The sequence below is a fragment of the Lepisma saccharinum genome, chromosome 17 (assembly GCF_977018435.1).
Source record: "Lepisma saccharinum chromosome 17, izLepSacc3.1, whole genome shotgun sequence".
NCBI lineage: Eukaryota > Metazoa > Arthropoda > Insecta > Zygentoma > Lepismatidae > Lepisma > Lepisma saccharinum.
Genome location: NC_139245.1, coordinates 54,467,169 through 54,491,289, shown reverse-complemented (window position 1 = coordinate 54,491,289; position 24,121 = coordinate 54,467,169). Strand labels below are relative to the sequence as shown.

At 36.5% G+C, this 24,121-nt stretch overlaps 1 protein-coding gene across 1 annotated transcript in view; it reads left to right on the top strand.

Moving 5' to 3' along the window:
• Not10 (CCR4-NOT transcription complex subunit 10) overlaps window positions 1-24,121 on the top strand; it is a 132,816-nt gene that overhangs the window by 82,420 nt on the left and 26,275 nt on the right. The window contains exons 9-11 of the mRNA XM_083139457.1: window positions 3,841-3,962; window positions 14,705-15,025; window positions 19,244-19,428. Of these exons, the coding sequence (XP_082995583.1) occupies window positions 3,841-3,962; window positions 14,705-15,025; window positions 19,244-19,428 (628 nt within the window). The remainder of the gene's footprint in view (window positions 1-3,840; window positions 3,963-14,704; window positions 15,026-19,243; window positions 19,429-24,121) is intronic.

The following is a 24,121-nucleotide window of genomic DNA, read 5'->3' as shown; positions in this document are numbered from 1 at the left end:
TTCAGTGTAATATTTATCATTAATCAGGCCAATTTTGCCACATTTTCACAGAATTGTTAAGAATATTAAAAAATCGTACATAATACAAAATTTTCATCATTCGGCAATTTAATTTGCATTGAATTTTAGTTCAGTTTATCGCATTAAGCCAATATAAACACGTAATTATAACGTGACATTTCTTGGTATAACTATTGCAATTTTGTATAGTTCAGGTACCTCACATTTAGTGACGCAGGAAGAAAGAGTGATTTCATGGCAATAGCAATGACAGAAGAGAGAAAAACTATGCAAAAAGCCCAGAAATGACGTTTCGGGGAATGTCCCAAAATTCGACATGCATGGCACCAAACTTTGACAGCCCCCTGTCGGATTAATGTTGCAATTGCCGTAGGGCAATGAAACTGGTATTTTTATGAATGGTAAACAACATGCCTTTCAATGCACATCAAAACCCAACATTGTGTATTTTCGAATAAGGTTCGACACTTGTCGAAATTTGGTGCACCATCCATGTTTTGTGCTCATATGTTCGACACCCCCCTTATTTTGTTACGTGAACAACCTTTGTCTGCCGCAACAGACTAGGAAGCTCAGAAAAAGGCTCAAAAACAATAATAAAGTATTGAAATTTGTTTTGAAACAACACAAAACTAGTAAAAACCTTACGTAGAAAACTTACCTTCTTACGAAATCCACTAAAAATCAGTTGATTTTATCGCAGTTAGCAAATAGTGCCGTCACAATTTCTCCCGAGCTGCTGCTATGTCTCAACTGGAGCAACCGCCCTTTTCACGACGTGGGGTAAACCTGTACACTGTCGCATGATACATACACGATTTTCTGCATCGCATCGTTTCCTTATCTTTTACGATTTTTCAAATACCCTGTCGAACTTAGGCACATTGTCGAAATTAGGGACGTTTACCTTAGTTAATTTTATTTTCATTCAAAGTATCACTAATTAATAGATGCACATATTTTTGGTAAATATAAAAGCAAAATTTCGGTACAAAAACAAAGTCAATTTCGGGTTCAAAAGCGGTAAATAAAATAAAATTTTGATGTTAAAGTGGTGACAAATCAGATCAAAAGCGGTACAGAAAATAACATTTTGGTTTTAAAATTGTGAACATAATCCAAAATGTGATTTAAAAACTGTACATATTACAAATAAACACAACCCTTCTAATAACACATTTATGTATACTAATGTCCAAAATTAAAGCAACAAACGTGTGTCCATTTTACCACATAATACGATCAGGTGATAGTAATATTTATGTTGTCATAGACAACTGGTTTAAGATAGAAAATAAACTAACCTATAGAAAATAAACTAACCTTAATGTGCCAGGATTCAGGAGTGCCCATCCCCCCAAGGCCAATGGCGCATCCCCCTGAAACTCATATCATGCGTTTCCCCCAAATCATATCATTCGCGCCCTTAAACCATATCGTAATCCCCACAAAATATTTAATTACGACAACGTGTCTACTGAACGTAACTTTTTCTTAGCTTTACTGAACATTATAATTGATCTGCCCCTCCTCCCTAAACAGGGGTGTCATCACTCAAGACCACCCCTAATCGAGAATATCGCGTGGATCCCGCTTTAAACTGTAGGTTCAGTCCCGATTAGTCTTAGAGTGCATAAAGTGGACTAAAAGAGCCAAATCAATCAATCTTGTAACGCAGCTTTAGCACAAAAACTTCATATTCATCTCATTATAACTCCAAACACACATCGTAGCAACAAATTATTGCGAGCGAAGCGAGCAAGAAAATTTTTACATCCCTTTCTTTGCAGGCTTTGAAGAATATTAATTGAATGGGGTGTCATTACTTTCTTAAGATCCCGAGATATTTAGTATTTTCCTTTGGCACATTCGGGGTCGAAAACGTGTTGATGCCTTATCGTTAAATACAGTCTACAAAATGTAATGTTCGAACTCTCTCTCCACTACAGAAATCCCTTGACAATCTAAGATTTAACACTTTATCAAGAGCTTTCTATCTCCCCCTTTAAATTTCGTACTCAATCCTACCACCAAAATTTCCATGACAATTTTAGACTTACTGTTGATATTGAAGAGTGGACATTGCCTCCTCCAAAAATTAATTCTCAGTCTCCACACCAGAATTTCCGCAACAGTGTAAGACAATAGTAATACACAAGAATTGGATATCCCCTTCAATTTAACGCTCAGTCCCCCTTTAACTAAAGTACTTGCCATAATCTAAGACCTAGAGTTGGATACTGCCCCCCCCCCCCCCCAAAGTTAGTTTAATTCAGAATCCCCCTCAGAACCCATGTGTTAATTAAGGCCAAATATATAGGAGTTTGATACCCCCCCCCCCTTTTGATAATGTCCTAAACACTTTCTATTCTTCATCTAATGGATTAAATATGGTGCATTTAAGGTGTAAAATTTTTACATATATTTTGGAAAAGATATAAATGTTGAATTTTATATTATTTGAAGGGACAAAATCCCCCAAAAAATCTCGATGGCGCAACCTGCATCATAAAACTCCCCTGTGGGCACCCCTGCCAGGATTTATCAACAATAAAATCACGATAGGAACAGGTTAAACTTGGCAAATTTATCAACAAAAAAAATCACACGAGGAAAGGATTTCTGTTTGTTGCTTTAATTTTGGACACTAGTGTAGTTACCAGAGTATTAAGTTCATTTGTGTATAAAGGGGTCTGTTCTTGCTTCTCAAATATGTACAGCAGTATTAATCAATTTTCCGTGAATTGCAAACTTCAGAAAGTGTTGCGTCGGTAAATAAACTATAAATTTCGTGTTTAAGAGTCTATTTCACATTTTGCAGTTCATTTCGCATCATTTCGTGACAAAACAGGGTATTGAAAATGCACCTCACAACTTTCAGAAACATGAAGAATTAACATTAGAATGTGTTATTTAATATTTCGTGTTTTCGTCAAAAACTAAATATGCATGTCTCTACTAATTACACATGAAATTAAAGGAAAAACTATGCACAATTTGGAATTATTAATACAAACATTAGTTGCATGGTTTTTAAATAACATATTGTGTCAAACCTATTACTTTTTATAGTAGAAGTGCGATTTTATGTCTGGGTTTTCCACTTAATTCAGTTTCATTATGGTACAGTATTATACCATAAGAAATCGAAAATAATTCAAATTTCGTTCTAATTGTCTCATTTATTGTTTGTGTATCTTACGCTCTGAAGTATCCTACTTCATTTCTGAAACAAACCTTAGTTTGAAGAATCTATTTATGATAATTTTCATAGCCTTTGCATTTTTCCATAATGCTACAATGTAAATAATGTGCTTGGTATCACACCCATCACAAAATTTTTCAGACAAAAAAATGTTTTAAAAGAAAAGGTAGGTAGTAATATTTTTAGAAATTGAAAGTATCTAAATGCCGAGTAACGTTTGCTTCGTGAAAATGAAATAAAATTGTTTTAGTAGACCTATATATTTCACAGAGTTTTCTGGAAGTCAAGTCTCAGAAGTGCCGCACCCGTCACAATTACAAAAAATGTATTTTCTGTAGCTGGAAATTGATATGGGGAAGAAATATTCTGAAATGAAATAACTTTCATCAAGGAAAATGAAATAAAATGAATTAATAGAGTTATATATTTGAAGGTGCTAAGAAAATAATTTAAAAAATAATGTAAATTAGTCTGAATGTCACACCCATCGCAATGGAATTGCTCATATACAGTTTGTATAGAAAATTCTGTAATTCTTCTCAATGGTAAAATGTTTGTGAAATATCTCAATTTGTTTTTGAGTATGTGGTCTATTTTTCTTCTTTATGTTTTAGGATAATGAAAGGGATTTCAATATTCAAGCGAGAAGAAAGGACCTTGTTCAGGGTGTGGTTGGTGCTGGTACACACAGAAAAATCATTCTGACATCACATATATCAACGGACACCAAATACAAGTAAGTTCAGGTAACTTCATTATGAGTATTATGTATGTCCATTAAACAAGAAATGGACATAAACATGTGTAAAATGTGCCTTGAGACATTCTGACAATGATTAATAACCCATGGTCCAACAGCCCATGAGGGTCAGGGCCTACCTACCGACTGCCAGCCTCACTCCCATGTGCCGAGGTGGAAGATCATCCAATCAGATACAGGGTAACATGTGGTCAGCACGACAAACTTCCAGTAGTTGTTGTAAGTTTCCATGAGCATGTTACACTACTCATTCGTAGCTCCCCAGTTTCCTCACAATGGTGGGTGGCCACTGGTCCCATACACAGGTCAAAATCTCATTAGAAAAGTTGTTACGCTTCCCCCAGGAGACTCGAACCTGTGCACATCCTGTAGCTGCAACCCAAAGCATGACGCCTTAGAGTGCATGACCATGGTGCAAGACTGCCAATGATTAAGAGCCATTATTTTTATATGGGAACAAAGTAAGATAGTTGTATTTTTTGATTCGCTTGATTTCTTTATATGTTGAAGTAGGCCATGAGAAATGAATATTGTGCAACTTTGAGACCCTGAGAAACTTTTCCCTCCCCTGTAGAAAATGTCAAAAGTTCAAGATCGTACTGTCCATTTTTCATGAAAAGTGAAATATGACTAAGTTTGGAGTGCTGTATCTATGCAAGGCAACAATACCCCGAACTTCTGTTTTCATATATTGTTAGTATAACCCTCCTTACATGTACACAATCACTTGTTTTGGTGGGGCATTAATGCTTTCCATTATTATGCACCAACAAGGAGTGTCCAAAATGCAGTTCTTGCCTGTTTTTGGCCCTTAATTTCTTGGTTAGGCAACAGTATCCCAAAGATTTGTTTACTGTGCATTGAAGCTCGCTATTTGGACAAGCTAAGCACTTTACTTAGATATTGATGCTGTTTGCAGATATAACCCTCTAAATACTAAAAAATTGCAAAATCTTCAACTTTAGAATTAGGCTTATCTCAAAACAGTGTCAGGCAAGAAATAAACTAAGTATGCCATCTTGTTGCTGAATATATGTACTAAGACAAGGATATGAAAAACAAAACAAAAAAGAAACAATATTGTGTCTCATCCCCTTTAAGGAAGAAAAAAATTTAAATGTTAAGAAATGTCAATGTAAGTTATCACACTTCCTTCCCTATCAGAAAGTGGAACAGGTCTTTCTCCTCCCTTTCTTTGTTAAAAATGGATCAGTCAATGTCTTGACATGTTCTGGGACGGTTTTAGTTGTTCATTCTTGGTTGATAGTGGTAATGTTGCCTTCTTGTAATCAAGAGTGCCCGGGTTTGATGCAAGGTGGAGGTAGAAGTGGTTTGGATACAACTACCCTTGGATACAACTACCCAAATATCACTTTTTGTTCGAATTTCAAAATAATGGCTCTTAATGAAGGGATTTACTCCAGGTGAGTACCTGGTGAGTTCTGGAAAGTTTCTGAGCTCGGAGAACTAACATTATTTTTATCTTCAGGGGTTCAACCACTTTAGAATTCCATGAAGATGAGAATACCATTAAATCTTAAAGGTTCTTGATTGATTTTTTTCCAGAACTCAGCTGATCAATATCATGATAAATTCTTCTAAAAATAACACCTTTGTTAGAATCTTGTGCTAATTAGCTAGAAGAATTATCAACTCGTAAAGGAAATTACAGGGTGTCTTAATAGAATGTGATGGCTTTTAAACCCATTTAGTGAGAAAGAATTTTACAGGAAAGAAGAAAAAGCAATACAATAGAAAGCCCTGTATTTGCAGTTTAGTTTGCAGGTTTCACTTTTTGAACATGACATCAGTTAAGAGGCTACCCTGGCGGCGAACGCATTCAGTCAATCTGTGAATGTAAAGGCTCCAGATGAATTTCATGTGGGTTTTCTTCTGCCAATACATACATGTTCTGCAAGGTGGTGTTGTCACTCTTCTTCCATAAACAATGTAATTTCAAAACTCTCTGGATGTTCTCCAAATAAATGTTGGAATCATAAACAGAAATGTTTAAATTCCTCCAAATTTGTTGGATTCAACTCTTGAAGCACAGACACACAAAATATAAATGCTCTTTTGCATTTTCACCAGCTCTTTTGACACATGGAATAAGATATTTTAGTTTCTGATGAAAGTCTTGTTTAAGATTTTCTTGGCAATGCCACTAATCAATTATTTACATCCTGCACTGTGTGATCAGTAGATAATGGATTTTTACGACTTTTAGGTGCTTATAATAAATTAATAACTGTAATTATTAATTAATAGTAATTTTATGAAATAACTAGTTTTAGATGCAATTTGTATACAAAAGGTACTACTTTAAGTGCAATGAATTCTATTCTATGATTGTAAAAAAAGATACAATTTGCCCAATACAAAATCTTATCATATTTTGAAGTACTGCACCACCATATGTTTTTCAATGTTCTCTGTGGTGAAGTTCTTCCAGTCGTCCGTGATTAATTCATTTGTTGTTTTGAGTCCACTTTATGCACAGATAGGCAAATTGGGACTCGACCTACATTTTAAACTGGAATCTGAACGAGTGTGCCGTGTGCCTACACCAGGTATGAAACCCGGGACCCCCTAGATTACAAGGCAACGACGTTACCACTACACCATCGGAGAGGCCCAGACATCTTGTGCATGGAGAACCTTCTCTCCATGCTGCAGGAAGTTATTGGTGCACACTTCATAAATGCAACTGCTCAGATTCCCAAGACAGGTGTTTGCCTCCCCGAGGCATAGTGGTAACATCTTCGGCTTGTAATGAAGAGGTTGTGGGTTCGATACTCGGAGAAGGTACTGGTTCGAATCTCACTTTAAACTGTAGGTTCAGTCCCAATTAGTCTATCTGTGCATAAAGTGAGCTAAAAAATATGCGGCAGCCAGGTTCACAATTGTCTTCTGTCCTTTATGAACAACCTCTACACCAGGGCAGTTGTAGTTTCCGGCACGAACCCTCCCCTTTCATTTAAACTGTTGTGTCAATCGGGGGAAATAGGTGACGTGATTGGTCACTTGCACGATTGCCTTTTCTGCTTTTCATAGCAGACACTCGAAACAGACAATCAGATGGGGGTATTCTTGGAATGTTCCTGTGCTCTCACAATGTTGGAGGCCAGAAATAACACCGGCCATGCTTTAACAATTGAATGATTTTGTAGCTAGGGTTCCGTCCCAAAAAAGCCTGTGTCTTGGTTTGGTATGCTACACTTATGGTGCCTTTAATTGCCTGCAAAGTACACCGTTCAACAACGGAGGATCCATCATCCACTCAGTTACAATTTTGTGATGCAGGCTGAAAGATGGTGGAAATTTGCACAGATGCTAACACCCCTTGCTGTTGCGTTGCTTCTTTTACCGCTTGGATTCGTTCAAGGGTGTCAAACTTTGTGGTGGAAATTAAAGGTCCTTCTTAATAAAAGTTATTTTTAAACTTATGAGAATGGGTTAACCTTTAGTGGATGGAAACTTGCAGAAGAAATATTCCCTTTGAAGATGGCACTTTTCAAGATCGTGCTTTTCAAACTTGCTATGAAGTACAAAAAAAAGAAATCTTAACTCGAGAACTAATTGTCCTAGAGAGATGAAATTGGTTTTGTTTTCTTTTTTAAAAGCAGGGCTTTTAACAGAGGTAAAATTTAAACATTGTACCTTCCAATAATTAGTGTTATAGGAAGAAGACCTGTACCCCCTGCAATAGACTGAAAAAAAAGTGAATGAAATAATGTAGTATGTAGCAGTGTCTTACACTACAATCGTGCAAAGTTTTGTTGAAATCAGACTAACACTTTTTGAGTAAAAAACTAATAACATTAAATAAAGTTGCAGTGTTGCCAGCTTCAGGACAATGTCTGGAAAATCGGTTCTAACGTCGATCTTATGGATGCTGGATGGACCAAATTTGGAGGGAAGCAGGACAAAAGACCACACTATGAGGATATGTAATGCTCGTTCTGCAACTGTGAAGAAAAAAACCCCGAAATTACGAAGTTCGGAAATTTTGCCTAATTACGGAAAATATCAAACTTTGGGCCTTTACCCCTGTTTCCCCCCATGACTCTTTAATTGTCAGATGTTACTTAAAATGTTGGTTATTACTCATTCTTATATTTAGAATTAGTAGTTTAGAAGTATTTTCAATTTATTCCATAGTAACAAAAGGGAAACAAAGGCCTTTTTCAAATGGAACTTCTTAATAATAGTAACAATGAATATATTATTTTGTAATTTCAGTATGTAATACATTTACAGGTATACTAATGTACAAAAAAGACATAATTGAGATATAGTTGGTAGTTTTCAAGGATTGACGCATCAATTATTGCTGTGTGCTACCACTTCATCCTCATCCTTAGCCGTTTCCTGCCTCTGGCTGGGTTGGCATAGAAGTCAAGCCTTTCCATTTTTTCCTGGTCTTCCACCACTCTCCTCTCTTTCCTCGGTGTTCCAATCTTGTCCTCTTCTCCTAACACTCTCCGCTATCTGCTCTTTCCACCGACATCTTGGTCTCCCCCTTTCTTCAGTATCCGAATCATCTCATCTGTGCCTGATCTATACTATACTAGCCTGAAGCTTCACCACCCCCACTGTCTGTCGGACTTCCTCATTCCTTATTCTGTCGATTCTAGTCTTCCCCAATATAACTAACTAACTAACTAACTCTCTAGCCTTCTTAAACCCGAAGGTTCATGGCTGCAGCAACACAGGCCTTCCATGTTTCCCTATCTTGAGCAAGATCTATATACTCTTTTCCATCCCTACCGATTTCCCTTAGGTCCATCTCAACGTTGTCCCTCCATCTTCGTCTTGGCCTTCCTACAGGTCTCTTACCATCAGGTTTCCCAACAAGAATCCTGTAAACTCCTCTTTCCTCTCCCATTCGTGCCACATGGCCTGCCCACCTAAGTCTTCTTGATTTAATTATTCTAATAATATCTGGACATGAATACAAATTATGTAGTTCTAAATTATGTAACCTTCTCCACTCATGTGTCTCCTCATCCCTTTTAGATCCAAATATTTTCCTAAGGATCTTATTTTCAAATACTCTCAATTTATGTTCCTCTTTCAATGTAAGGGACCAAGTTTCACATCCATATAATACTACAGGCAAAATTACTGTTTTGTATATTTTAACTTTTAGTTTCTTAGATATTAAACGAGAAGACAAAAGTTTATGAAGAGAGAAGTAACATGCATTTCCTGAATTAAGCCTACTTTTTATTTCCTCTTTAATATAATTTTCATTTGTTAATATTACTCCTAAGTATTTGAATTTGAAAACTGTTTCAAACGAGTTGTTATCAATAATTAGATTTTGATTATTACCTAACACTTGGTTTCGGCCTGTAAGCATATATTTAGTTTTCTCTTTGTTAACTTCCAAACCTATCTCTTTAGCAGTTTTGAAAAATATTTTAGCATTATTCTTAATTGTATTCACATCATCCCCCAGTAAGTCTACATCATCTGCATATGCTAACAACTGAGTCACACCATTTAATTTTAGTCCTTCCTTAGTTTCTTTTACCTTCCTAACAGCATATTCTAAGGCAAAATTAAAGAGCAATGGAGATAATGCATCTCTTTGTTTTAACCCATCATGAATTGTAAATTTGTCAGACATATTAATACCCACACGAATTTTACTTTCTGTTTCACTGGTGCATACTTTTATCATACTAACAAGCTTCTTAGGTATTCCAAACTCTACTAATATATTATATAGCTTATCTCTTTTGACCGAATCATATGCTTTTTTAAAATCAATGAATAGCTGATGGACATTTTGATTATATTCCCACTTTTTTTCAAGAATCTGTCTGATGTGAAAAATTTGATCAGTAGTTGATCTGTTACGTTTAAATCCACATTGATAATCACCTATAATTTCATTATAGTGGCCGCGGTGGCTCAGTCGGTAACGCGTCTGACTACCATGCTCAAGGTCCCGGGTTCGATCCCCGGCCGGTTCAAATCCGGGAACTTTTCTAACGATGGAAGCGGCCCCGGCGCCCACCCAGCGTCGAATAACATTGGGTACCTGGGGGAAACCCTGGGGGGTAAAGGCGGTCAGGGGCGTGTTGCTGATCACATCACCCCCACTCACGACCGGATCAAGAAAGTGTGGGGCGTTACCCCCACACCCCCTATACGCCTTCATGGCGTGGTGCTAAGCACAAGGGGAGCACTTTACCTTTTTCTATAATTTCATTAGCATGTGGGGTTAGTCTTGTTAAAAGAATGTTAGATAATATTTTATATGTTGAGTCTTCCCCAATATACTCCTTAAAAATGTGATCTCCACTGCCTGCATCTTTCTTTTGTCTCTCTCTGTCATTGTCCAAGTCTCAGCTCCATACATAATTATCAGCACATGGTATGTGTTACCTTCTTTCTACCACTTGATCGGTGCAAATTTTGACAATCAGACTTTTGCCCCTGCATCCCCCATGAATCCTTAATTGTCGTATGTTGTCGTACATTCACCAGTTTGCAAATGCAGGATTTTGACAGTACACTTCCTTCATTATACCTATTCCAAAATGCCCTTTGGCATTGTTTAAATGAACTTGTTCACACATATTCATGAACAATAAAAACCTGTTGAACTGAGTACATGTATGTGGCACTCGCAATCACTCTACATCAGTACACCTACTTGGTTGTTGCATCTCAAAGTCACGGATACAGTCAATTTTGTTGAGGGGTGTGATGGTTCTGCTTCGATATACATATCATACATTTCAGTTTTCATACGGAACCATAAAAGAAATAAAACAGTTACTGAGGAATCTTTGGGTTTCCTAACAAGAGAATCACGTGTGGAACTGAACACAACAATTGCAGTTTCCTTCATAGGGTGGTTCCTCTGAGATGAACTAATTGTCAGGATATCTTTTAATACATAGACTTGAATCTATTTTTATACATGTTGTCACATACAAACATTGAATTGCTTAACTACTTAGTCATCACAGGTTTGATTATGTGATGTCATAGTATGGTGTGATTTGAAAAGAAAAAAATATATTAATAATATGTAAATAACATCAAGCCTTAAGCAGTGCCAAGATTCCCTTGTACAGTGTGTCCACAAAAACATTCCTTGATTATATACAACCACAAAATTTTAATTATGTATATTACGAAATTTGCCGATACCATTCAAAAGAACAGCTCAAAGAATTTTAGCGGATGTGTAATTGTTGGCGTTAACAACAACAATAGATGGCATAACAATAAAAGAATGAAAAATGGAAAAAATATTTATATTGTTAATGTGTTATTGTAAATGGCATTGTTGTTAGAAGCAAATTGTGTAGAGCTAGCCTGCAGTTAAACATCCCTAAATCCTCCGTGTCCAAAATCCATGTTCATGTTCGGAATTTTCTAAATGAGAAACTTGAAGGAAGATGGATTGGGTGCTCCGGAAACAAAGATGCTGTGTTCTGACTTGACGTTCTATGACTTCTTATGGGGTCACATAAAAGATCTTGTATACGTACCTCCGCTGCCTCAAGACCAGGAAGATCTGAAACGTCATATCATCGCCGCCATCGGGACCGTCACTGTAGATACATTGGAATGTGTGTGGCATGAGTGGGAATATTGCCTTGTTGTTTGCAGTGTGACACGAGGAGCACACATTGAGTGCCACTGAGGTAGGTAGTTTAGGTATTCAAATTTTTGAGTTTCTGCTTCTAATGACACCAATTTTATATAAATATGAGTACCGAGAGCGATTCTATATGTGTTTATACGAGGCTCACTATTTATATTTTGAGCCTTGGCAACACTGATTGAAGTTAGGCATGATTTGACATTTGCACAGAATCGTCTGGCATTATTGACCATAACGTACTTCAAATGTTTTGTCAATAGCTTCATTTGTGTTGTTTATGATGCCTTGGAGATTGCGCGACAACAATAAAATGGAATTAACTCGTGAACATTTTCGTGTGATGATTTTTTACGATTTTCGACATGGATTATCAAGACAAGAGTGCATCGATCAACTTACTTCCACATTTGGCGATGAAGCCCCATCCTTTGCCACTGTGAAATGCTGGTATAACGAATTTAATCTTGGCCGCCATTCGCTCACCGACGAGATTTGCGAAGGTCGTCCAAAATCAGTTGTTGTTCAAGAAAACATTGATGCTGTGTAAAACCTAATACTGCAAGATCGTTATGTGAAATTCTGTGAGATTGAGGCAACCATAGGCATTAGTTCCACCAGCATATATAAAATATTACATGATCATTTAGCTGTGAGAAAGGTATGTTCTCGTTGGATCCCACACAATTTGACAAAAACTCAAAAAGACGCTCGCGTCAATTGGTGCAAACAAATGGTCAATAAATACAATCGTGGTGCTTCAAAAGACATATATAAGATTGTAACAGGTGACGAATCATGGATATATGCATATGAGCCGGAACGTAAACAGCAGTCGACTGTATGGGTGTTTCAAGATGAACCCAATCCAACAAAAGTTGTTCGCGCTCGAAGCACATCGAAACAAATGGTCGCCTGTTTTTTCTTGAAAACTGGTCATGTGGCAACTGTGCCTTTAGAGGAACGTAGAACGGTCAACTCTGAATGGTACACAACAATTTGTTTGCCAGAGGTCTTCAGTCCAATACGGAAAACAAACAAACGCCGTCGGATCATTCTTCATCAAGACAATGCCAGCTGTCACACATCTCATCTAACAAAAGACTTTATGAACAGTCAAAAAATCGAATTGATGGGTCATCCGCCGTACAGTCCTGATTTGGCACCCAATGACTTCTTCTTGTTCCCGAATGTCAAGAATAAATTGCGTGGACAACGATTTTCGTCGGCGGAAGACGCCGTTGATGCATTCAAAAACCATATTATGGAGGTGTCTCAAGAAGATTGGAAAAACTGCTTTGACAAATGGTTCGAACGAATGCAAGAGTGTATTGACCATAAAGGAGAATACTTCGAAAAACAATAAAGCAGTTTTCAATGCCAAATTCCTGTTTTTTCATTATTAGGCTCAAAATATAAATAGTGACCCTCGTAATTATGGAATGTTTTTGTGGACATGCTGTATTTTAAAAGTTTTGAGGTTTTGTTTTAAGCTTTAGTAAACGGGTGGGATACACAGGGTGAGCCTGAAAGAAATTGACAGAATAAATGCTATATAAATCGAAAACTGTTTGTTTATCATGAAGCATTAGGTACTTTTTTATAGAGAAAGTCTTCAAGTTTACGACCTCCACTTTTTGTGAGCGCCCTTGAAGTCAGTTGAGCAATATGGCCACTAGCCAGGTAGAGAAAGCTTTCTGTGTGCTTGAATGTGAAAAAACAAATTCTGTTACTGTCGTCCAGCCTCGTTTTAGAACACACGGCATGGCAAACAACCACTCACAAGGCAGTCGATCTATGTGAAAAAAATGGTTTTCTGTGCAAGGGGAAAAGTCCTGGGAGAGGAGAACTGGACTATTGCATTGGTATCTGTCATGTTTTAAAAGGGTCACAAAATTGAGCCAGGACATACTCTTCGAATCATGTAAGTACGAGGGTTATTTTTTAAGTAAGATCCATTTTGCAATAAAAACGAAGTAAGTAAATGTTTTTCAGAAAACCGTTTATTTTCTGAATTTACATAAACTTCTCTATTTTTCTACATAATTTCCTTGCCGGTTTATACATTTATCGTAACGAACTATGAGTTTTTGGATACCCTCTTCATAGAACTCTGCCGCCTGTGATGATACCAGTTACTCACGGATGATTAGCTCTCGAGCATTTTTTTTCTTTAACTTCGTGCCAAGTCTGAAAATTGCACACTTGAAAAGTTCCTGCCCGGAATGATTGGGTATCAAGCATTGGATCAAGCCTCAGACCCGTTAATTACAAGCTTACGATGTCACCACTACCTCATCGTATAATTTCTAGTCAGATCCAAAGAAACCAATACAAAGGGCGGGAAACAAATCTGAGGATTGTTATTCTGTTTATTTAATTTCAGATTTATACATTTTACTGCTTGTTTGACTTTGTAGTTGAAGTGAATTAACCATTTTACAAGATTGTTATTCAGGTCTGCCTCATATTGTTCAACTCAAAGCAGAAAATGTGATCTATATTTTTTAAAAGGAAAGTGTAAAAATATATGGTGGGGGGTGGGTAAAAGTCCCTTTCCCCAAAAATTTGTACTAAGTTTTCATACTTGTTCATGAATAAACACGTACAGACATCATAGCTTGAACAAAGAAGTACACCGTGGGTAAGTGGTGTCACTTGGCAACCCTGTTCATGTTTCATATTTTTTACAATGTTGGATTGTCACTGATTATTGTGTTCGTTTTCCTGGCCAAGAATGGATTGCTCTTCATGGCACGACAGATTGGCCACCCAGATCATGCAATAAAGCACCATGTGCTTTTTCAGTTGGGGCTATCGTGCAAGATGTTGATTCTTCTCAGAAACCAACAGTTGATCCAACTACCATTTGAGAAGATCGATAAAAATAATCATTTATGTTCGAAAATCTGTTAATCAAATCCTAAACAATGCAAATTGTGTATTCTGAAACAGGGTCTCCATTTTGAACAAACTTTGTAAAGAAATGAGCAATGTAAGATTTTGAGTAAAGAAATGAGCAATGTATATTTTTGGGGAAATCGACTTTGATCCCACCCTGTGTAAATTATTTTATTTATCTTTTTAGCTGTGAAGGTCAGTCATTTGCTATACCAGTTGCTACAATAGAATTTGGCAGTCTGTGTCTTCGGAATTCATTAATGTTGCTACCAGACGATGTTCCCGTCACATCAACAGGAAGTGGAACGGAAGACCAACCTAATCCTACTCCAGCTGTTGGATTAAGTGCAATCCCATCGAATCCCTTGAAGACAAACGAAGTAGCAAGTTTAAAGTGTTCTGTGCTGGCTGCCAGTGCGTACGTTTCTCTGTGCCTTGGAGACTACGTTCTATCTCTGAAACATGCAGAGTCATTGCTTCACCAACCAAAGCTATCTGGAGCTCATAGGTAAGTATGATGAAAATAAGCTTACAGTGGAACCTTGATTTGATGTTTTTAGTAGACCAAGGTCAAAAAACTTCAATGCAGGAAAATGTACAATTGAATAAAATTTTATAACATTTTTCAATGTTGGGACCATCTTGATTGAATGTCGGAAAATGTAAAATCTGGGTATGTAAAATCGAGGTTCCACTGCATATAAAAAATTAGATTTTGTGTATTATATATAGTAGGGATGGAACAGATTAATTGGTACTCTATCGGTATCGGCCGATGTAGGCATATCGGTAAAATTACCGATTATTTTACCAATCCGACATGTTTATAAATATCTTATAATTTAGTGCAAAATTCTGCTATTTTGTTATAATTTTAATAGATAATCTCCATGCCCTACTTTTTAAAAAAGTAAATGTCTGAGTATCAAACTTCTTTTGCACTGCAGCCACCTGGAAACAAACATATATTAAGGAGGTCAAAGAACTATTCATATTCTTCAAGGACCATTTGGAATCTTGTATCGGATCGGTAGGAAATCTGTTATTAATATCTAAATTTTGTATCTGTACTTTATCAGTATTAGCCAAAATTTAAATCGGCCCATCCCTAAATAAAGGTAAAATTCCCTGTGATCTGTGCCCAGGATTGCTAGAATCAAACTTAAAACATGTTTTTTTTGCCATGGTTGTTCGTATGTATGGCAGTTGCTAGTGGCAGAAATAAAAAAAAAGGCTTTAATAAACTTTCCTTCCGAATTTGTATGTGTACTTATACATAAACATTTAAAGTGTATAACTATTTTGTTCAATGAAAATTAAAAAAATGACAAGGTTCTTTTTTTTCAGTGTTGGAGACAAGATCGACAAAAAATTTAAAAAATAGTTAAATATTCTGTTCAATGAACAGTTTCTTTTTCAGTGTAATGTGTAAAAATTAAGCATCAACATTTTTTTTTCAGTTATACGGTCGCCACAATGGAAATCTTTACATTTGAATGGAATTTACATCTTTACATGGTTATCGCGCATGCCAGCTTTGCCATTGTTATACTCCGAAATAAACAAAGTACCACCATGGCTCCTGTGTATTATACATACATACAGAAATTTTATTTGATATATTTAGTGGCTAACCCCATTAATCCTTGTTTCCATGATAACCAAAAACTCAATATGCTGACCAAGGCAGAATTTATTTTATTTTAAAAACATAAACTAAACGTTACGTTTCAACCTTCTAGCAAGGTCTTCTTCAAACTCTGTACCTTATTTTATTTGTATTTGGTACAGAGTCTGAAGAAGACCTTGAAACGTAACGTTTGGTTTATGTTTTTTAAAATAAAATTAATTCTGCCTTGGTCAGCATATTGAGTTTTTGATTTAGTGGCTGTAGAATTTTTTGTCAACACTTCATCACGATTTGATACTTACTATCAAATGTCAATTTAGACTCATCCAATCCTCATTTAGGGCTTTAATTGACTATTTTACATGAACTCAACAACCTAGCCAAAACTCAACAAGAAAATTCAAATTACACAAAATGCATACATCCAACTAACCGACTCTCAGGTCTTCAACTTGAAAGTTCATTGCCAGGTCAATGCTGGGATTTCCATCTCTCTATTTTTCCTATTCGATCAACTCCTGACCATCCTTGCCAATTTTCTTCAAGTTCATTGTAATATTGCCATTCCATGATTGTGTTCGCCTTCCTACAAGATTTGTACAGTCAGGTTTCTCAACATGACTCCTGTAAACATTTATTTATTTATTTATTTATTTGAGAAAATTTCAGATACAGCACAGGTGGCCATTTTACACTGAAATTGTCAACAATGAGAAAGCAATAATTATAATAAGCATAAAAGTAAAATAAAAATAATAAATAAATAAAAATAAATAAGAAATAATTAAGGGTAACAAAACAACATAAAAGTGAATAGCAAATGAACAAAAAAATAAGTAAGAGATGGCACTATGTGATATTAATTACAAGTATTTCTTCTGATAGAAGACCGAAAGGCAAACTCGGAGGAAAATATATCAATCCTTGAGGGGAGATCATTGTATTGTGCTGCAAGTCTATAAAAGAGAGATCTTTTTTGAATTTCGAGTCTAGGTTTTTTAGTATAAAATAACCTTGTATTGCGAGTTGTGCGCATAGGTACTCTAAAGTGGAATTCCTCAAGGAGTGTGTTGCAGCGGATTTTGCCATTCACAATTTTGTATAAGTAACTGAAATGATTCTGCAAACGTCGCTGATAAGCAGTTTGTAAGTTTAGAAAATACAAGAGATGCGAAGATGAAAAATTGCGTAATGAGGGAACCCTGTGACGGACTATAGCTAGGAAGAAGTGAAAGACTGAATCGAATCTGGAGAGGTGAGTGGGACATGCCATGGACCAGACGGGAGAGAAGTATTCTATTATTGGGGAGATGAATGATTTGAAGTACAAAGTGAGGGCTGAGATGTCACTAATTTCAGTGAAACAGTAGAGTAAACCTGAGAGACGCATATCTCGCATATACATGGCCTGCCCATTGAAGTTGATTTAATAATATTAATGGTTGAATATAGATTATGCATTTCTGTATTATGTAACATTCTCCACTCACTTGTTGTTTCATTTCATTTAGGTCCAAATATCTTTTGACTTAAAAGTACGATTGATGAACTGAACTGAAACGTAACGTCGAACAAGCATGTGCAAACATTCCGATTGATCTGTGTACCAAAGTGTGCTCAGCACTTCGTCACAGAGCTACCAAATGTCTGGAAAATAATGTTGCACTATTTGAACATGTACTATGAACTATGTGTACATACACTTTCAGTGTGGTAATACTAATCATGCTGTTCCTTTAAACTATTTCCACTTCTATGTGGACCAAGTTCAATAAACATAGATCAATAGATCAGATACAGTTGCCCCCTCACTTCCAGGACACCCTGTACAGTAAAAACCCTGGCGAAAGCAAACAACTTTCAATTAATGTGTACTTTGTATTATCTAGAATTGTACCAATGAAGTTTTCTTGTATGTATGAGGAAGATGTGTGCAATGAAAACCTACAGTGCAGAAGAAATTGGCAGGAAGCCTATGAGAGGCCAAAGTATAAGAAGAAAAAGAAGATTGCAGAGAGAGAGAGGGAGAGGAGTGGTGAAGAAACAAGAGGAAAGTTTACTTCAGTGCTTGGCCAGGCAGAAACGTAAAACCGTAATTGGTGAAGTTGAGTTCTCAGGTCATTAAGTGTACCTAATGAAAATCCTCCTAGCAAATCTTGACTTTTGAATACTGCAAACTGAGATACTATTTTGTTGAGATGATTTTGAGGTTTCTTTTGAAATAATTTTAGTCTTAATACTACCACAGTCAATAAGTTCGTGGACTTGCACCTCGAGTTTAGGCAGCCATGCAACATGGCGTACAGTTACACAGATCCACATCGTCTCTCAAAATAGCCATGTTGGCCACTGTGCACGTCTGCCAACGCTGGAATAACTGTTGGAAACACTGCTGAAATATATTGGCAGGACGTTCCTGTACGGCTTCTGGTCATCAGACAGAATTTTGTGGCACGTATCATGCCTAATCCGTACTGCTGCTGTGAGATCGTCTACTGTTTTGGGGCAGTTGGCATGCACTTCTCCAATTTTGCACGTTCAGTTTAGCTTGTTTATGGCCTACCAGTATTCTCATCATCCTCCAAACTGTCTCTCCCCTGTGCAAAGCGTTGGTGCTACTTAAACACAGCACTGCAGCCTAAGGCGTCATCACCATACGCTTGCTTTACTTCATCATCTGAAACGTTTCGCTAACGGATTTGCCTAATTTTTGACAGAACTTGACATTTGCCCATTGCTCAAACTGCAACATTCTCAAGTTTCACCATTCGTTTTCAACTACTCTTCACAACAGAGACCATGGTTCTGCTTACACTGTATGCATGCAACTACCTCTTGCTGGGACGAGAGAAGTGACATGGTACCACCCCCTGGTGCCACCTACCTGCTGTAGTGCACCACAGCGACACTATGCGGCCAGTCAGCAGGACTGCCGTATGTAGTCATTCTTAGCAGGATGTAAATTTCACCCAGACTAGAATTTCCATTTATGTGTACTACTTGACTGAAAAGTCCAATTTGAACTATACATAATGAGTTACACATTAAAAATTTAAAAAAAAGTTATAGTAATTTTGTGTGAACTTTTCTCTTTAGGTTGCTTGGCCATTTATATTGTGCAGAATCTCTGATTCTTCTGGACAAAGTTTCTGATGCTATTGAACATTTGAACCCAGAGAACGTGAAAGATATTTCAGTTCTGTACCCAGCATGGGAGAGAGAAAGTGAGAAGGAAAAGGAGAAGGGAGAAGGGGCTGCTGAGGGAAACAAAGTACTCAAAGGTATCATCTTTTATTTCTAAGTTATATTTGTTATATTTTTCAGAATTTTCCTATACTTATATGTGTTGAATATTCCCTTCATATTTTTTAAACTTATTATTAGAGCCGCATATTTATGATGATAAAAGAGTAAGATTTCGGTACAGAAACTGGCAACATTTCAGGATAAAAAGTGGTATATAAAATGGCATTTTGGTGTTAAGATGGTGAATAAACCCCTAAATTTGATTTTAAAACTAAACTTATTATACAAAATTACCTTTTCCCTTTCAATAGCACAATTATGTAGTTGACAGAGTATCAAGTTTATTCCTATGTAAAGGAGTCCATTTTTTGCTTTTCAAATATCTACAGCAAAATTAATCAATTTTCCATGATTTGCATAATTCACAGGATAATTCAAACTGCACAAAAATGTATAAATTTCATGGTTATGAATTTGTTTCACATCATTTCGTGACAAAACAAGGTACGACAATGCACCTCACACCTTACAGAAACATGAAAAAGTAACATTAAAGGGTGTTATTTCACATTTCATGTTTCCTTCAAAAACGAAATATGCATACCTCTATTTATTATCTTTCAATATTAATCTGTTGTTAACTTTTCATGTCCCTTGCATTCTGCCATTTGAATTGTCTTTTACTTCTATTAATTGTTTATTTTTCTCCACTCCTGTCAATTCCAACTAATTTCCTCTTTTCTCTTCCTCTGTATTGTATACATACTTGATATTTGTATCTTGATTTTTCTGCAGAGTTTTTTCTAATTACTATTTATTTGTTACTGGTGCTTTTTTATTGTAATCTATGTTATTGCAATGTTTGAGCAATCTGTTCTTTATATCCACCAATTATTATTTTATGTTTAATGTTTTGGGAGATACCTGTGTAGATATCTGTGTGTTAAAATTTCATCTTTCAATGTAACCACACTGTAAGTCATCTAATAATTATATAATTATAAACATTATATTGATCATCAGGGAATGGATTTATGTGTAGTAAAAATATGCTAGATATGTAAATACATATTTAGTTATTTTCACAAGAATATGGAGTTAAACATGGACTTAAAATTGTAAAGAAAAAATATCTTTTTAATAATATGAGACACTGTACGATCTGCATAACATACAGTTTCGGCATTGTAACTATTACCGTGACTGTCTTGAAGTGAAACCAGAAGCATACATGTGCCACAAATCGTTGCTTCTGGCACTGCTATCGGGTGTGCAAGGTAGTGAGGGTGGAGTTAGCAATGGGCTGCTCGACTTGGGACTCTCTTTCAACTTTTGCCAAAATAACTTTTATAACAACCAGGAGCCAATGATTGAGCCCCCGTTTTCTATTGTTGACAGCTTGTAAATAAATAGGAATTTCAAGTGTTTTACAATAGCAAAAGCAAACAGTTGGGAGGTGTAAAATCGAAATAAAATATTATTGGTCGGATGACAGAAAACTTGTACTTAACGCAATTGGAGAGTGTAAATAAGGTTATAAACTTTTGTTTGTTCAACGTTGCTTCAGACTTTATTTGCAAGAAATTCACCCAACTCTTTTGGTCACTTCGGGATATGTAGTTAATGCACAAATATGCAGTACATGTTGAGAAATGTTTTGAAATATGGAAATAATATGTAAAAATAACTAAAATGTGGAAAATAAACTTAAATTTTCAAGTCTACATGCCATGATGTGCAAAAATAATACAAAATACAACTGGTTTCAGCTTCATGCATAAATATATGTATTTACGAGGGGAGGGGGTTTTGATAAGTCTCCGTCCTGACAGGAAAGTATTGGAATAGATGCAAATTCTTTTAGTATTTTGTGAGTCGATGTTTCAGAACATGTTGTGCAAAATTTCAGACAGATACTGCTAGTAATACTTTTGTGTTACAAGTTTGAAGTGACCAAGGCAACACAGAGTATGCAGTTTTCCAGATTGGAAAAGAGAGCTTGTAATGTGCTAGGTGGACGATGTAAATTTATAATGGGAAGACATGCATAAGGCCATGGACAAAAATATACCCTATCCTAGTAATCACAAAAGTCTCTAAGTAGGAAGCTAATGACACGTTTTTTGCATGTCGCTTCAGTCTCATACAAGAACCTAGACGCAGAAGTAAAACTCTAGGTAAAATTGAACTGCTGCCCCACTGCAATGCCCAAGAACAATTTCTTCAAGATAAATTATCAATCTTAATCGCATATAAAAATGTCTCTTCTTCAAGTGTGCTCGAACCTTTGTATAAAGCGGTGGCAAAGAGAACACGAAACACTCCACTAGGCATCACACTACTACACTACTAACTCCTGAAATAAGCAGCTTTAGTATTCCAAAATACACCCATTTTACGTAATAATCTAAAGGGTGTCAGGATATTGAAGAACGACAGTTTTTAGGTTATTTTAACTAACAGGTGTATTATAATAGCCAACACAATGAAGTAAAGGCTATTATCAAGCAATACAACAATAATATTAAACCAATTTTAGACAATCCAGCGTCAATTCTTACAATATCAAAAAAGATATTCAACAACTGCTTAATTTCATGAACAACTTGAATAACATATAACACATTAAGCTTCTCTTTTTTGTATAGAACGTGCTTGCGAAGATTACTTAATTAATGTTATCTTAATTATTCTTGGTATTAAATCTTTAATTACGCCCCAAACAAACTTCAATTTTTGAAACAACTGGTGCTCTTCAAAATAAGGAAAGGTGTGATTCATAACAAGAAAAGGTGATGGTAATTTGTAGTTTAAATTAATTACTATCTTACAAAAGGTAACCACTTCGGGTTCAGTTATTTTGTGAGTAAAAATCCAATTTTTAGGAGGATAACCTAAATTCGACGTCACAAAAACACAATTGGCAATGGGCCCCACCAACCGCCACTGTTCATTCCTTTCATCCGTCACGAGACTAGTGACTGCTGCCTGCAGAAATGCCACAAGCGATTTTAAGCATTCACTTTTTTCGACCAGTGAAAAAATGTAAGTCTACACACACAAAAGCAGTTTGTCCTTCTTTTTTGTCACGTCAATGAACCGCTACAAGTTCACTACATAAGAAATGTACATACCTCGTTTGTCATTGAATACCCATGGTAAGAATTCTTGAAGAGTGAAGAACCATTTGAATGGGCTTGGCTCAGTAGTGTTTTCTTCAAATCCGTTCCTCTTGTTGCATGGTCGAGTATTCTTGTATCTTGGGAAAATAAGCAAAAGTTGAATTGGTCGTCCCAGTAAACCAAACTCGGGCAGATGCTTCCACCTCAATCCATTCCCTCTACGTAGGAATCCAAACTCTGCGATCGTTCTTTTTGGAAACAATGAAAATACTTCAAAGCAGCAGCTTCAAAATGGTACAACATCCATTCATCTCAAGGCAACAAGGTGATTAAACAGTACCGATATTCACAAATACCTCTTTCGTGCACCAACCCTGTACATGTCCTAGAAGCACGGCATATCCAAAACTCCAAAACGTCCGTAATTGTTGGCGACAAAATTGTAGTATTGGACCTGGGTCAAAAACATTGTGCTGTCCTATGATCTCCTTTCCTTTATCACTGTAGAAATGGTGTTCTCGTAAAGACGATAGTTCCTTGAGACTTCATGTAAGAAGCCATTCACTTCAATCGTAACACTGCCTTGTCCATATTCTTGTACGAAAGGCGGCGATAAGGGGTAAGGGAGAGCCTTCTTCCAGTTCACTGCAATCGAAGAGGAGAACGTCTGATGACCATGCATCGATGAACGAGTGTGAGTGTTGTGAGCCGAGTCTTGTGCGAGTTCTAAGCAGATGCGGAAAAAAAGGACAGTCGTGCACTACGTCCCTCTAGCTGCCAATACTACAATCAACACTCCAAACAAAACAATGATGCACTGCGTACTGAATTAGATATCAGGAAACTTGTGGGATATTTCCTGCAGTAATAAAACTGATAGGTTTATAATTTCTTTACGGACTGTGGAGAAATATGTCACAAGCTGTCATCAAGTACTTCTCGAAAAACATGGGAACCAGGGAAATATACGACAAATTGACACAAACAATGCCCAATGACTATCCTTCATACAGCACAGTGAAATCCTGGGTGGTGGATTTCAGGAGGGAGAGAACAAGCACAGAGGATGAGGAAAGGCCAGGCAGACCCAGAACAGTAGTGACTTAGGAAATTGTTGGTATTGTCCAGGACATGATCCTTGCATACAGGAAGATTGGTCTGCAATGTTGCTGTGTGGTTTTCACGCACACATCTTCATTATGGAAAGTATATGTGTAAAAATTTGGATATTTGTAAATGCTCTTGCCTAGATTACCTTTCGCCCACGGTTGCTTTTAAAACTGTACATTCAGCAGAAAACTCAGTGAGACGTCATTCCTCGTAACAATGTATAGCATATAGCAGACACCCTAGGCATCAGTTTAGAATTGGTGTATTACATTGTGCATGAACAACTAGAGATGAAAAAACTTTGTCAAGTAGGTGCCCAAATTCTTGACAGCTGATCACAAGTGGAAAAGAAGGGACAGTAAATGAAGTTTAATTGCATGTATATGATCCTGAGCCAATTTATCAATCCATGCAGTGCACAGTGATCCAGAATGCCAAAAAAGTCGGCAAAAATATAAATTTTGACTTTTCGGTAAGGGGATAAAACATGACCACT